The sequence below is a fragment of the Sebastes fasciatus genome, chromosome 22 (assembly GCF_043250625.1).
Source record: "Sebastes fasciatus isolate fSebFas1 chromosome 22, fSebFas1.pri, whole genome shotgun sequence".
NCBI classification, from domain to species: Eukaryota; Metazoa; Chordata; class Actinopteri; order Perciformes; family Sebastidae; genus Sebastes; species Sebastes fasciatus.
In genome coordinates, this window is record NC_133816.1 from 6695774 (window position 1) to 6712934 (window position 17161).

General features: G+C 40.8%; 1 protein-coding gene across 29 annotated transcripts in view; it reads right to left on the reverse strand.

The window, feature by feature from the left end:
• Positions 1–314: 314 nt before the first annotated feature.
• The window catches only part of LOC141760990 (receptor-type tyrosine-protein phosphatase delta), a 400655-nt gene continuing 383808 nt past the window's right edge, over positions 315–17161 (reverse strand). For all 29 annotated transcript variants that reach the window (XM_074624152.1, XM_074624149.1, XM_074624146.1 and 26 more), the window contains 10 exons: positions 16130–16305; positions 13680–13799; positions 13298–13452; positions 7520–7805; positions 6362–6540; positions 5982–6108; positions 5601–5726; positions 4450–4604; positions 4116–4251; positions 315–3621 (listed from right to left, as the gene is read on the reverse strand). In XM_074624152.1, coding sequence (XP_074480253.1) covers positions 3553–3621; positions 4116–4251; positions 4450–4604; positions 5601–5726; positions 5982–6108; positions 6362–6540; positions 7520–7805; positions 13298–13452; positions 13680–13799; positions 16130–16305 — 1529 coding nt within the window. In that variant the 3' untranslated portion in view covers positions 315–3552. The remainder of the gene's footprint in view (positions 3622–4115; positions 4252–4449; positions 4605–5600; positions 5727–5981; positions 6109–6361; positions 6541–7519; positions 7806–13297; positions 13453–13679; positions 13800–16129; positions 16306–17161) is intronic.

The window sequence follows — 17161 nt, forward strand, 5'->3', positions numbered from 1 at the left end:
TTTAATACTGAGTTACAATACTACACCACTTCGTCGGTATGGCGAACACAATCGTTGGTAAAAACAAGGCAGGCAGCTTTGAAAACATTGCACTTCGTCTGTCAAATGTTCCCCTGATGATTCATTGTAGCTGACATCAGTGACAGAAAAACCGGAGCGATGGAAATCTATTAAAATGTGGGGAGGCTCAATTTCCCCTTTCATGAGAGAACTGTGGATAATATGTTGGACCCAGACCAGTAGGGGGTAAAATAGCTCCATCAGTCTTTTCAAGTCAAAGTGAGGTGGAGGGAAACAAGTGAAACGCCGATGCATAACACTGACATTTTTTAATAGAATTAATTTATAACAAATGGAACTTGTGTCAGCAAAGAACTGATTTTCATACAGACTTCTTTCGCCACCAATGTAACCTAAGTAAGAAAATAAAAAGCACTCCTTTCATTCAGAAAAAGAAACAGTTTACGCTTACAACTAATCAGAGGTAATTGTATGATCTTTTTAACAAGCCATTTTTTTTTTTTTTTACAATTTCATTATTTAATTTTCAGTCTATGCATCCAGACGAGAGATAGATAGAGAGAGCAGAGAACACAACGTTTATTTCTGTTAATGACACTCCAAGCTTGAATGGCAAAGCCACAAGAACAGATGGTTGGGGGACAGATTTTTCTGAAGTCATCTGCTGGAGTAACCATGGCATCAGAACGGATGCTCTTTTTCGCCACAAACTTTTTTTTTTTTGTCTTTTTCAAGAGTTGATACCTTTTTTGTGTTATTTACATACACACAAAGTGAACGTTTAAGGAGATTTTTTTTATAGATGGGTTCAAGTAATATATTATTGGGTTTAGAATCAATAGGGCAGTGCATAGTACAAAGATAGAGAAAGTGCAAATCTTCCTACCAGGCCAGCTTCGGCCATTCTGCAATGTTTCACCCTGCATATGAAAAATCAATTAAAAAAAAAAAAAGGAAAAACTGAGATGAGAAAACAAACATCCGAGACTTGAACAGTAACATTAGCCACCATGAAGTTAAATAATAGCACTTTTATATCTCAAAATTATGACAAAAGTAATCAGTTAAGCAGTTGACAAAAATAAAACACATAGCTGCTTGAGTTAACAAGGGAAAGAAAGCACCTGGAATGCACATCCACAAAGCCATCAAAGAGGGTACGGAGAAGTTAAAGATGCTGCTCAACATAAAGACTGAAACAAAACCAAATTAAACCCCAGTCTCTAACTGTAATGCCATTTAAAAAAAAAAAATAATAAATGGAACATGACACACCATGTAGGATTGTCAGGATAACAGAACTGATATTTTGTTGCAGATTGTGTTTCTCTATATCCGATCTCTGTAATGACACTTATGAAGTCTGGAATTCAAACCTAAGGCATGAAGAAGAAACCCTTCGGTGACGACCCGTGCATTAGGCATTCTTTTTGACCAAATCCATTTTTAGTTTGACGATTTTAAAATCGGAAAATTGCCGTGGTGTTAAAAGCTCATTGTCATTATATTGGAACTTCATCCTGTTGAGTTCTGAGACCAATCTCATCCCTCTCTCTATGACTGAACATTTTAAATATATATATATTTATATATATGTTTTGTAACTATTGTGTATTCTTGACTGCTTTCCATAGAGGTCAGTGGTATATAAACAGATTTATTCTAATTCACTCAGCCACAATAAGGCCACTGAAAATGAAAAAATATGAGCTTTGAAATGTTCTTATTTGCATATATAATCTCATTATGTGACAAATGAATACTCAGGTAAATAAACTATACAGGTACATTTATAATACTAAATGCCTAGATTACTCAAAGGATACATTAATATGTTAAATGAAACATTATAAAAACAGGCATAAATATAAGGCACTCTAAATGCGAAATGAAAAAAAAAAGTCATTACCTTTGAATGCTTTAAAGAACCACAAGAAAGTGACGTCTTTGTACGTTGCCCTATTGTGTGGAGCGGTGATTGCGGCTGTGTGACCCCTCTGCCACTAATTACAGACTGTATGAGAGCTTGGAAAAATGCACCAGTGATGCTTTGACTGGCACCCGACATTCCCACTCCCACGCCTCGCTTGCGGGGGGAACAACAATGTCATGAGTGAATGACATATCCACATAAAACCCTATCTAAAAACACACATATTTATTGCACAAGAAAAGATGCACTGAATCAGAATACAATTTTGTCCTACTGATGTGCATTCCAGTGAAAAATCTCATTTCTTTTCCCCCATAGCACACAACTCTCAATCTGGAAGCTTTCAGAGACACTCCATATTTCATATACTTTTTACTCATAAATTATGTACTTTATCAATATATTTAGAATGTTATATTTAATAGATTTCACATATATTTGACAATCTTTACCATATATCTATATATTCATATATCCAATCAGGTTCTCTCTTATCACCCTTCTAACATGGAAGAACTAAGATAATCGGTAGCAGCAACTTCATACTTTGCTCATCCCTGTTGATTCCACAAAGCCCCAGTTTATCTTACGGGAGTAATTAAGTTACCATGTATGTGATCATGGACAAAAAGAAAACCGAGACCAAAAATAACTCTTGAACAAACTTACATTTTGGTAGTGTGAATTCTGTTCCGTGCACCAAGTGCAACAAAATGAGGGAAAAAAATAGAAACAAAATAATAATAAAAAAACAAAAAAAAACGCAAAGAGATTCTCTGCAAAATAGCACATACGTCAGAACAGTTCTACAGCTTTAAAAAAAAATTAACATTTACGTAAATACGTTTTATCACTTTTTTCCAAGCAATAAATTTGTGTAAAAAAAGGAAATTCACACAGTCCAAAAAAAGCACATCAGCTGTATAATAAAGTACTAAAAAACTAAATCAATAATTTTTATTTATTTCATAGATCATTTGAGCTTTACCTTCTCCCAAAATTTAGATGATGAACATTGTGACAGGAAAAGGGGTATTTATTCATTATTACTTTAAGTCTGTCCTGCTGTTGTGGACCAAGCATTGTCTTCTTTTTCGATGGGTTGTCTGTGTGTACTTGATTGTGAAACTGATTTTTTTTTTCTTTACAATGTGCATCGAGTTTCTCCCCACCCACCCCCCCCCGCAATTCTGTGTGCCTCCAATGCCTCTCGTAATGGTTCATAATCACTGATGCATTTCTGACGATGTCATTATTGTTCATTTACTTTTTTGTTGTGTTGGTTTCATTCAGTTTTATGAGCCCCAAAATGAATCCTTGAAGCAAAAGAAAAGGTAATTCCATACGATGCTTCAACAGTCAGGATTCCCTCACTTTGTATCAAGGCGAGGTTTTATCGGGGTTGGGAAATACTTGGTCCTCCGGGAATCATCTTTTTCATTTTTTGACAAGTCATGCCACACATCCAACACTTAATGAGTTGTTAGCAAGGAGTTAAGGAGTACTTTCTCAAGCAGGAATTTATGGCTCAGAAGAGAGGCTCACTGGGTTTTTCTTTCCAAGGGGCCCTCTGCTTTTTTCTTCCAATACTGGGTCTTTTACGTTGCATAGTGATCAAAGCTTCCCAGGTACTCCAAGCCAGCTCTGTAGCAGAACTGGTATTGATCCTGGAAACAAAGAAGAAAAGTCTTAAGCTCACACCCCCTCTCTCTTAGGGATCTAGGATACCAAATCTTCTGTACCACTTTTGGTACATTGTGCTTCTATCATGACTAATTTGCTACAGCCTAGATACTTCAGTTACATACATTTCATTAGCTGCCTTTTCCATTGAACCAAATATATATTTTTTTGTATTCCAAAGGTGTTGAGTAAAATATTAATGAGATAAATGTGCAGCAGAAAGCAGACAAGCCTACTCTAGACTGGTTCAGTTACTGAATTAATTATGATCTTTAACAGAGGCTTGCTTAAGTTAATCTGTCTGGCTCAAGAGCATACTTGGAGTCTCACCAGCCCTTTTTATTAGGCAATTATCAAATTGTTAACACGGTAACTGATTCCATGTGTCACAAAACCGTAAGTAGCTGCATTACTACCTCAGTACGGTTTGTGAGTTATGCTTTCTTTGCAAGTACAGTGGGGAAAAAAAACACCTCACCTCTGTCTGCACCATAGCTGGTCTCTGTGTCCGTAACATTTTCACTGTTTGAAAGATATCTACTACGCCTTCATATCTCATTCGTTCCAACACGATGCTGAGGGTGATGAAAACTCCAGTTCTACCAACACCCGCGCTGTGCGAGACAGGGCAAAAAGGTCAGCGGTGAGGTCAGACAAACCAGATAAATATAGAAAAAGTCATGTCAAACAATGTACCATGATTCCAAATTAATATTTGTGTTGATATATTATTTGCAACTCAATAGATATTTTCATTCAGTTTCATTTTCAACAAAGTGCAAGCGATATGGTTATACTGGTTGATCACTTACCTACAGTGGACCGAGATAGGCCCATCTTGGCCAAACTGCTCTTTCGTTTTATGTACTTGGCCAATGAAATCGATGAAGCCCTCTCCTGATTTTGGCACTCCTTGTTCAGGCCAGTCTGTGAACTGAAACTGCCTTACTGTCCGCGACTGTCCGTCCTGGGAACAGGAAGAGACAGAGAATGTACAGAGCCCACTCTTTAGATGGAACATCAGTCAGAAATGTGGAGAAATGGCAAAGAAATAGTGATGAAGTGAAACTAGGAAGCCAATCTGAGATGTTTCTCAGACAGCCAACCCATGGCAGTTCATTCCTTGACCCTCTCCATCATAATGATCCACATTTTTGTGGGTTTTACAGTGCAAGACAGCATTTCTCGAAAAAATCTAGCCCAGGCGCCAAGTTTAAAGCATCAGAGACAATGTTTTGTTATTAAAGATGCCTGTCATTTTACCTGAATGTATTAAACATGAACACCACTGAAGATGCTAATTCCTTTGATGTGCTACCCTCGACAGGGTGCTTGGAGAATCGACTTTGAGGGTGTGCATTACTTAAGTGATATTGTATCCCCATGATAAGGAGAGCAATCCCATTGACGAGACAGTGTAACATGCACTACAAAGGAGGGAGCCTGTGCCATTTATCTGTGTAAGCCTTTGATGGAATTAAAAACTCTGGCAGCTCGCTGCTGCCGGCTCCACATTTGTTTTTACACTTTGACATGTGTCATAATTCCCACAAATATATATTTATGCTTATGTTACACTTAAGGCCATAGTTTGGGATAAACAAATACTTGATACAATGCCAAAATATTGAGCTAATGACTACTGCAATGTTAAATCCGGTGCTCAGTGAGTGTTCACCATCCAGCATGTTCAACACTGTCTTTCAAGTCTTTATTTTTGGTAAATAAAATTGTGATTAAGAAATTGTGTAATGGGATTTCAGATATTATAATAGTCAGTATACTCAATAACTCAGTTATTATTATATTATTTTAGTGATGCATTCAGTGTCCCCCATGACCCATGGTCAGATTTTGAAAAACAATACGCTAGACCAAACTGTAAACAATAGTACTGTAGTTAGGGCTCCATTCCAACAATGTCAAATTTTGATCTTCGTTTTATGAAACAATGTGTGCTTACCCTGGCATCAGTCACTTTGAACTCTCGCAGGATATACTGGGGCATGTTATACTCGGCCATGGGGTCCACCACAAAGTACTGGTATCTGGCCGACCTCTCTGCTGGCCAGTACTGGTGGCATTTTTCCTGTAGGGAGTGAAAAATAGAATACCACAATGAGCCACAACACTCTCTTCATACACTAGCTTCATTGTGTTCATTCCCAGAATTTTTTCATTCAGTTCATACTGTATCTTCTGCTTGAAAGCTTTTATTCTCACGGCTGAATCTATGCATGGTATTTCATATAAGCTGTTTTGTAAGATGCTTTTTGTGTTCTGTAGCCAGAATGAGGAGGTTAATGTGCCAAAAAAAATGGGGAGAAAATAAACGTATGCATACCCTGCCCATTTCTCTAAGCTTGGTGAGCATAACGACAATAGTAGAGTTGTGCTCCCAGAGCATTCTCCAGAAGTCCTCTGTGGTCTCTGCCAGTGGTCCCTGTGTGGCAATATAGGCTTTCTGTTGCCTGTGGGAATGCATTAATCACATGATGGAGACAATCAGCGTAGGAATACATTAGAGCTTTCATTGTGAAGATATTGAAAGAGGCATATTTGCGATGACTGGCCAAAACATGGCAATGGCTCGTATATATTTGCTGACTCTTTTATTTCAAAAATGTAGTTGCTTCTATGAAATGCAGAGCCATTTTCAAGTCCAAAGAATTCATATACTGGTCATCTGACCGGCAATGCGTGTCAGAGTATGTTAGCACTTACCTGTACCCATCAATGAAACTGGCATTGATGTAGTCAGAGCCCTCAACTCCTCGAATGGGCTGAAGACACACTCGTGTGGACTCGTATGGCATTATGTTAACAAGGCGGTTCTTGAACTTGTTGCAGGGGAGATTGGCACTGATGAATCTTGATGTATGGGCTTTAGTGTTGGCTAAACGCTGCATCGAGACAGAGAAAAAGAGACATCTTTGAGCACTGACATTCTGGACGGTTCTTAATTTCCCTGGTGACTGTGTTTGACATTAAAGGTGGATTGTACATAGTAAAGAGTGCCATGAACAATCGCCTGCCTTTTGGTTTCTTTCCTACTCGCATGGGAGTAGGGAAGAATCCACAATAATAAGCAGCGCATAGTCTGTAATGAAATCTACACTATTATGGCTCATATTGCACTGTGGTTATACACTATTTCACGTAACCATAAGGTACGGAAATGGCATCAGAGTGATTACTATCACGGCTTGCCTTTGCAGGGAAAAAATAGTATGTTATGATGAAAAGACAGGGGAATGGATACCCAAGCGAACCTGAAGTGGACAGACGCAGTGTAATCTAACCTGTTTATCATCTCTTAGTGGAATCGGCATCCATCACAGCAAGAAAGTAGGAGCGTGACGAGCAAGGCAATATCATGTATAAAGCAACAAAACGCTGGATAAGGATGGTTGAGCCTCTCATTGTAAATGCAGAGTATATTGTTCGAGTCCCTCCTCCCGCAGCTGTTGTGGTGGGGAAAACCTGCGTTTGGCCTTTTCATGTAAACCAAGACCCCTGTTACCCAAGGAAGGGGAGCTATGGGAAGGGGAAACCAGAAAGGGGGAATTTATCCTATGATGGGTTACACAAGCGAGTCAACTAACTGTAATAGAGAGGAAACCACAGGCCCCATGCTGTCTAGCGGGACTAATGGGAACTGGAAAAGAGTTGGGGATTTGAGAATGGCCAAACAATGACACAAGGGGCCCGCATGTGCCTTGGAATACGGGCGCCAATGGGACGCCTGTTAATTCGTGCTACATATGGCAAGTTGTTGGTGTAAAACTTAAGGTCAGATGTGATGTAGGAATCCAAAGCTAAAAAGCTGCTCATTAACCAAACATTTTTCCCAACGCTTTTGCTTCGGCGAACAGTTTGTACCTTGAACTCAAGTTCCATGCCGGTGACATTCTCTCCCCCCTCTATCTGCGTCAATTTCTGGATGTAGGCGTATAGGTTTCTGGCGGGCACTTCGGTGGTGCCGCAGTTGACGGCCTCTTGGAGCGCGTCATGTATGAAGACGTACTGGTCCTCTGTCTGCACCATGTAGTTGCGCTGGGCACGCATTAGCGTTACGTGCCCGTAGATGTCCACAGTCTTCTCGTGCTTGATACGTTCCATCATGGCATCAATCACGATGAAGCAACCTGTGCGACCAACCCCGGCACTGTAGTCAAAAACAAGATAAAGAAGGAAGTATGTTATTGGATGGTATTCTCAGTTGTAGCTGTACAAGAAAAGCTAGGTTAATTATAAAAAAAACATACATTTTATGGATAACTTGTATATGAAGGTCCCTAATCCCACATGTTTGCGCTTCTATATCATAACTTCTACAAATGAGGGGCAGTCCAGTGGAAGGATAGGTGTCTTTTCTAAACACGTACAAGGGCTTGAAGAACTCCCTTTCTCCCAGCGATGAGGCCAAAAGGTAAACTCTCTGCGCCAAGTTTGCCACTGTAGGACGGACCATTTGGCTTGGAGTGTAATTAAATCTGAAGTGGCACTGTGTGGAGAAGAGGGCTTGGCAGTCACAGCCTTCAGCGGGCTCACTGCTGGCTTTGCAATCTAGTCTCTTCCCTCCCCGGACCCCACCTGTGCTCTCCAATCCATCAGGACTAATCACTTATGCAACGGCAACATTTAACCTTTATCTCATGGTTCGGAAAAGTGCCACTACAACAAATGCACACGGAAATGTGGATACACGGGCGCAATTTTGAGAGTACAATTTTTAAAAGGGCTTCGTTAATGTGTCGGGCAACTTCTGAGAAGTGCAGCTGACTTCAATTAATGCCATTAGATTAGCACAGTGCACCCAAATAATGTAAGAGCTTTAGAAGAGGCACTGAAAGGCAGGTCTCTTCATTAAGATTCACATCGGCACAGTGTTACATTAGTGTGTAAAAAAAGCACTCTGACAGAGGGAAAATGTTTTACTGTTTCTCTTTGACCCCTTCTTGCAAACCAGCTTGAGACATGCTGTACAAATGTAGCCCCCTTCTGCAGACTGCTGACTATTTAAAAATGCTCACCCCTGCACATTACATGTTTTAATAGTGCATGCTTCAGCACAGAGGATGTCTTCTGATGACAAGTTATTTACCGTTGGGTGACGGGGTGGTGTTAAATCTTGTTCGTTAACTCTCCTCCCACCTCCCGCAAAGCACGGCATTGACAAGACGGCACCTTTGCACTTGGCACTCCAAAGTAAATAGGTTATTCAATCCATTAAGCTGACATGCCTACGAGGTGTGAGCCGTGCTCTCGTGCCGCCTCCTTCTGATGGAGCATTTGTTTTTCATTTGCTCTGAGGAACGGGGGAAAGGGTTGCGAAGGAAAACTCAAGAGGGAGTAAAGTTAGTCCCCCGGGGGCCAAGTCTGGTTAATGTGCCATGCTGCACTGGAACTGTGCTGCGAATGGAATAAAGACACGTATGGGAGTCATTGGCTTTAACAAATGATCTGATGATCACTTTCAAAATGGCTGACATTGGCTGAATGAGACTGAACTTTTTTTCTTTTTATCTTTTTTTTTTGTTACAAAACCTTCACAGCTTTAGGGCGATTATAAAATGTGCATGCGAGTCGAAGAAAGAATCAGGCTGCAAAGAAATGTGAAAGTATCCCAGGGATATTTGAAGAATGAATCACTTCCAGGTTTGAGAACACCTCAGCCCTTGGGCGGGGGATGCAGAAACTAGAAGAGATTTCTCCCTTTGCCCCAGCTGTTTCCAATCTGAAAACATTTTACAGTGCAGACCTGAATGTTGGGAGAGTGATGACCTGCGAGAGAGCAAGTGACAGAGTGACAGCGTTGAGCTAGAGAGACGGAGACAGAGGAAGATGAGGAATGGGGGAGGATGGTGAGGAGTTGTGTTATGCACAGAATGATGCTGCCAGTTATCTTGAAGTTGTGTAGTTAGTTTTCTAAAAGAGTGAGCAGCAGGAATATATATTGTAAGAACAGGAAATGCTAGGAACATATGCAATATTCCTTTATCGACAAGTGATGGTGTGTGTGGCGGTGCAGAAAGCCGTCGGTACATTTGGCAGTTGAAGGAGAGCTGGCGGACTGACTGCACTAATGACCTGACACTGCCTTTTCAGCCAGTCAAGACCAGCTGCTTTGGACGTCGACACACATTAAGTGTCAGACTAATATGCTTTCCAGGAGTTTAGGGAATAGGGGATAGGAGAAAGAGCGCAGTGTAAAATACAGCTGCAATGAGTCTCGAGAAGATAAAGCATGAGCAGCAGCGAAAGTAATTACATATGTATTGTTACCAAATCTCTTGCCGTCAGCTAACCTGTCACCATTTCCCTACACTGCCTATTGAACGCACACACATTAACTCAAACTCACCAGGATCACCTCATTGCTGTTAATGGAGTCAATAATAATTTTAGTCCTTGAATACTTTTCAAAAATGTGGAAAGTAAATTAAAAAAAGTCATTCATTTCCAACTTGGAGATTTGGAATTCTGTTCTTTCAAACAGGCTGATTCTTGTCCATTGTGGCATGCCAACAACAGTAGGACTCATAGACTGTGTATAACAAGTGGACGTAGTCACTGTGATGTCATCCATTGGTTTGTGGACTGCTGTTTTGAAGCCTCGAGTTTGGCATTTTGGCCGTCGTCATCTTAGTATTTGTATACCATGATGTTGGTTGTTTGCATCCAGAAGTGACATGAGAGGGTGGAGCTAAGCACAACCAAACACTGAATAAGTCGTTTTCAGGGGACCAAAAAGGTTATCATTACCTTTTTGAACTGAAAACACACTGTGAAAGGGTAGTTCTAAGAGTCCCAGGGCCATGTCCTAAAGCATGCCCTGCTTTATGGTCTATTTGACTCTAAATGAGACCATAATTTACTAAATGAACATCATGCTGTATTGAAGAAGACTTGAAACTAGCGATTGAGACCATAAACTCATGTTTACAATGTTTACTGAGGTAATAATTCAAATGAGAAGTAGGCTCATTTTCTCATAGATTTCTATACAACATGACTTCTTTTTGCAACCAGAGGAGTCGCCCCCTGCTGGCTGTTAGAAAGAATGCAAGTTTAAGGCACTTCCGCATTGGCTTCATTTCTCAGACCGGGAGGTAGCCCACTGGTAGGATTATTCCCTCTGCATGCAACTACGCCATGATGAAAGGGAGGTGGGATTTGGCAGCAGTGGAGAGCATGCAAACTCTGTATGGCTTGATGAAAATGGAGAGGCCATGTTTAATTTTTCCAACCGGGATGTTTTGTAAGCCTCATGGTACTAAACCTGAGGCTGGACTTTAGTCAGGCATGTAGTCACCACTAGTTGGCAGTGCAACGCAGGGGCATTTACTTCTTAACTCAGAGCACTTGCAATGGATTCCAATGGCGACTATTGTTCACAGTGAAAAAAAACTCCATAGAAACTTCTCAAATGGCTCCTGCATCATAACTCAATCTTTTGCTCCACATCAGTACGTTCACTTATGCTTGAAACATGCCTAAAAACAGGTAGATGCACAGCTTCCGTTTTTGCTAGCACTCTTGCTGTTTGCATTTATCATTCGCAGCTAACATACCTTAAGTGAGGGCAGTTAGGTAAGTAGACTACATTCTGCATTATGTGTTGGCTACCACAGTAATACAGAGAAGAGAAAAAGAAAAACAGGAGGAAAATTGGCTAGGTTGTCAGTTCAATGTTCAGTTCAAAACTGTGTGTTGTTCCATCAAAATGTTCCCTTCCGAGTCACTGGGAGAGGCCAGTGCTCTCCATGACATTCAATCATGACCTTTTGACCTCTTCTATCGTGTCACAATGCTTGGGTAGCGCTTTAGCTAGAACAGCAAAACAGTCCCTGACCTATGGGTTAGTGGAAACAGCAGGATCCAGGATAGCAGGAAACATGCTATAATGTCTCATACAGACATACAGTGATTTCACCTTGTGAGAAGTGTTAGAGTACTACAGTGGAAACACATTAATACATTTAGCTTATTATTGTTAAATACTCCTGTGGTGGAACCATACAATAAACCCATGTTTACTCTATATCTGTGAAGATTTCTTGACCCTAAATTCGGCATTAGCTTTCTGGTTCTGTGTGAGCGATTGTCACTGAAGCAAAATTGTGAATCTTTTCATAAGTTAAAGTAATTTGAGCTCATCTAAATAAGGCCAAGGTCTGATGTTTCAATTCTAAAAATCTGCCTTGTGCTATCTATATGGAGGAGTACAGCTAAAATGATTGGGTGGTTATATCTAAGAAACTGTGTGTCTTATGGTAGTTTGGAGATAATGACAATTCTGATAAATGAACATGTGTCTTATGAGTGATTTACAGAGAAAGGGAACAGTGTGCAGTTTATTTTAAACAGTTCTAAATTTAACTTCATACGCCACCAGTCAAACAAACAAATCCAGAGCCCTTTATGGTCTTTGCATAAGGTCCCTCAGCACGTACGTATATGGTAAGCTGCAATTTTTGATGCACCAACTAATTAATCATCTGCTTAAGAGACTGTACCATGCTGTTAATCATAGGCAATAAAGGTCCTGTTTTCTTACAGCTTTTATTTAGGCCTTTTTGTTTTGTGCATAAACAGCTTCAGTTTCTACAGTACAACATATCTTTATGTACAGTATATCTCTGCTTAAAAATACTCCTAACATCATTTTTGGCAAGTATGTAGATATAACAGATTTAAAATGGTAGTCAAACATGAAATGAGATAGTGCCTCTGAAAGGATTTGGAGCTCGGAAAAAAATGACTATCTGATAGGGAGGCAGAGGAATTAAAAACTCCCATCTGCAGAGTGACATTAATTCCTGCATTCTGCTTCATTGTAAAAAGTCAGGATTTTCAATTTGAAGCGATTCGGCAACTAGCTCTAATTAACTTCAGCATGTGGTAATTCTAATTCTTCAGTAATCCCCCTTCCCTTTTTGTCACTTTCTGACACACGTTTGTATCTATTACACTCAGTATGGCTGTTGCTTCATTTTTACAGCCTCCCCCCCCCCCCCTTCAGTCACTTGCGTTCTCTTTGCAGAGAGCCTCTGATGACTTCCTGAGTTGAGAGGAGCCAGAAGTCTGTGTTATATCCCTTTGCCTCTCTGTTGGGAGTCTGGCCGCTTATGTAGCTGAGGGGAGCGAAGTTGGCGTGAAAGTTATTTGTTTCGGATGCAATAACCCAAGGGATAAGCCGAGGACTTGTGGGCTGCTGATGTGCGACATGTTAGTTGTGTAGCAAGGAACACGACAGGTCTGCGTGTGTTTGTGTGTCAGTGAGTGGGAGGAGATGTTTGAGTTTGCCGAGGGCAATGACACTAGTACTCTTTGTGCTGTGATGTTGAAAACACCTTCAGATTTAAAGTGCCTTCTGTGAAAGCTAGTAGGCTGATTTGTTTGGGCTTACAGTGGGCCACAGTTTACTCCCTATAAAATATTCAACTTTTACCCAACATTTTTCCCACTGGAACATGTGTGAGTTCTTTAAAAAATCTCTATATTCAGTACACAAATGACTCGGATATAAAGCTCTACATAACCATGCGTCTATTGTATTTTGTCATATGTATTCATATATTCATTACAGCAAATGGAGAGAACAAATCAATTTCATGCTTCGGGATGTTTTCGTGAAACCATGTTGTTTCTTACCTGCAGTGTACCACCATGGGCCCTGCATCCGGAGGATTGCAAGCTTTCACCCGTCTAAGGAAGGCGAGAAACGGGGTGGGGTGCTCCGGTACCCCGTGGTCTGGCCAGGCCGTGAACTGGAACTGCCTCACCTCTCTCTTCTCACTGGAGCCATTCTGAATAAAGGAGGTGGAGAGAGGTTAGTGACCAACACAGCTCACATCAAGCACTTGACAGTAGGACTGCAGCTATCGAGTAGTAAACAAAGCCTCGATTCTGAGAATTTGCGTCAATGATTTTTAGTAATCGAGTTACTCCAGTTTCTCAAGGAGTCGCTTCAGCCCTACTTGACAGATGTTGTGGGGTCTAAGTAGCTACTATAGGACAACACAATTCTCCTCACTTTAAAAAGTGCAAATGTCCTGACACAGTATGTGGCCAGCTCTACTGTGTCCAGCAGTGTCACTTGGATGAGGCCGTATGTCTCCGTCCCTCTTGTAGGCCAGTATTGGTCACATTTCACCTGCAGTGGAGAGAAACATCACATTAGACAAGGTCCGGATAGGAATGTATCACTTTCTGCCCTAGTTAGAACAGATTAGTCTGAATTCCCGTAATTTTTTAATCCATTTGAGGTATATTTACTGGGTATAATGCTATTTCTCAACATTGCCCTGCTTCTCATTAACACAGTTATACACTACAAGTCAAGTAATGGCAAAATAAATGTCCAAATTCCCCTCATTCCTGCTGACTAGGTTTGATTTTATAATCAATTAAATGGCCTGAGATATTTGTGTAGAGCCGAGGGAGCTATTAATTGTCCTGACGTACTCTATAATTACAAAGGTAACCACAGTTTCCAATCATATCACCGGCTCAGCTTTATTGCCATTGGAGTGTACAGCTTTGTTTCCCAGTTAACGGCCAATAAAAAACGGTTCCATTATAGCATTACTGCTTAGCTGACAAAGGGAAGCACTATTGGTGTTGGGGAGGAAATAACTGGGTTCCAATTCACTTGTTTTGCTTCGTATTGTCCATTAGAACTGATGTGGTAATAGCCGTATTTTCAACGCAATCAGAATGTCATCATGCTCAGCAAATCCTATCTGATGCTCTGTGATAGTTGAAAAGTATGACAACTGGACTCCAGTTGTTGAAATATTCAAAAATCAAAAAAAAGTACTATCCAGTCTTTTAATTTTTTTAGCAGCTTTTATAACACTGACACCAGTAGCAATGAAGTGATTGTGACACCAGGAGTAATGAAATGATTCATAATAGCATTTACTGGCAAATACTTAAGCTGTATATATGTAAAACATACAAAGACAGCTTGAGTGCTTCCCAGCGAATGATATGACGGGAGCGGTTGGCAGCAACAAAAGCACATTATGCACTACAAATGTCAAACAGCATAATGGTATGGAAGGATCAGAGTGGGGGATGTTTTGCAGGAAGCCTTGACAGCAGAGCCAAGAAGCACTCTTATATCACAAAGCATCTGTAGAGTGAAACGGACACCTGACAGCATGGAGCAAATTTAATTGAGGAATTATGCTTTTTTACAGCACCTGCAATATTGAAAATCAGCCAAAGGGGCTTATTTGCTTTGCAGATTGTACAGATAGTGAGGGAAAACTGCTCTGTGGATAGAGTCAGCACCCCTGTTAACACCACTCTTAGAGAAGGCATACGAGTGTGAAGGTCAGTAGCTTACGGAGTCTGTGCGAAGCTTTTATTTGCTCAGTCAAACACTGTAAGATGTGCAAGGGAAAGGGGACAAGGTGCTTTTCGACCATGTCAACTTTAAAGGAGTTGTGAGTGCATACAGCTGAGCGATGTAGCTTTTCAGTGTTGGAGTCTTTTTATCACTGATTGTAATCCAGTGCCTTCAGCAGTGCCAGGCTAATGAAGGGAGCCATGCCACTAATCAATCTGAACCAAACAACAACAGAAAGTGTTGTTGTTGTTGTTGTAAAGAAAGGATTGAGGATATCAGCGGGTAACAGGATGGCTTTGCCTAGAGAATTAATACAAGGGCGTCTAGGGAGGGCCAGAGTACAACATACTGTACAAATCAACTGGAGGATAAGAACTAGGACTTCAAACTGATTGTGTCACTGATAGAGGGGGAACAAAGTTGAAAACATCCATTCTGCAAATCTTCTATGTCAAATCAAGAATGGAAAAAATATGTAGTAGGCTTTAAAAATGGCATTTTTGAAAGTTTTAGTTCATGTGGTCATAACTTGCTTGACTTTGCCCAGACTGTTAAATCATTGGGTGTTTTTAGGAGTTGGGGTTATACTTATGGGTTCGACCCTGTCATTTCATTTGAATACTACTTGGAGAGATAGAGTAACCTTGCACAGCAGCTGGATTCTCGCAATGCCACGAGATTACGCGAGAATCGCGGGATAAAATGTCACACGTAAATCCATCTTGTCAGGCTCCAAGTAATGCGTTGGTGTCTGGCTTGCCTGACAACGGACCAATCAGCGTCCTGTGAGGAGCTACTGAAGCTAGGGGCGTGGTTCAGTCGTGTAAGACCATAGCGCGAGACGACACAGAGAACTGGATAGTATTTTTTCATTCAAAGAAGAGCAAAGTACGGCACTGAACATGTAAAGTATGGCAATGTTTTCGCTTTCAGTTAGTTTCGTTTTTGTTCATTTGATTGACAGATGGTTCATCCAATCAATTTTTTGAAAGTGCCTTCTCTTTTCCAAACCATTTACAATGACGGCTTCTCAGATGATTTTGTGAAACAAACCACCTGACAGGGTCAGGTTAGAGATAGAGAGCACCACAGAGAAATATGTCTGTATCTGTATTTGTGTCTCTTACCCTGGATCTCTCCTCTAGTTTGGTCATCATGACGATGATTGCACTCCTCTGCTCCCAGATCATCCTCCAGAATTCACCAAATGTCTCTGGCAGAGATCCTTGTGTAGCAATGTAGGCATTTTGCTTCCTGTAGCCATCGATGTAATTGGCATTGATATAGTCACTTCCAGGGATACCTAAAAAGAGAAAAATTAGATAGTGGGAGTTAGACTCAAAAAGCAACTCAATCTCAAATACAATGGTTAACTTTGTTGTGTAACACAATGCAGAAAAGACAATGAATGTCATAAATTAGTGGCATTTGTTGCTTCCGAAGTTAGTCTAAGTCTTGATTTGCCCTTGAGTTATTTGAGGTAACGTCAGATTAAGGCTCAGATGACACCGCATGAGGCTATCCTCCGTGTTTCCTAAAATGAAGTCAGTTAAGCCAACGTCTTCTGTCAGTATTAAATCGAAAAAATAGCATAAAACAGCAACATTTGGATCTAGTGTATGAGGATTTGTATTTGCTATCAACAACACTTTTAAATCCACAGCGTTTGTGTCCCTTTTCCATATCGGCAACTGACTTACAGATAAAGCTTGGTCTGTAAAAGTCTATCACCTCACATGGAGAAAAACAAACCAACAAAAAAACTAGCAAAACAATTTTCCCCCTCCTCACTCCTCCTTCCCTTTGCTTATATTAAATGAAAGGCACAGCAGCCTTTTTTCGAATCCAGGCGGAAGAGACAGAGCTGACAGCTAGTCAATGCTTCAGGACTGGCAGTTTAGGGGCTTCGTGCACACATGGTCGACCAAGATAAGTCTCATCTGCATGGACGCCACGTATCAGAGAATCCCCTCACTCCAACTGCCCCCCCCCCCCCCCCCCCCGTCTCCCCCGAACTCCCTTTTACTCCCAGGTAACTTATTCAACAGAAAAAAGGGAAAGAAAACGGAATATGAACACATTCAAAGACCAACCCACGTTATTTTTTTTCAACTGTCCCCCGCCCTCTCTTTTGCTGTTGAAGTTGTCCTCACAGCCAG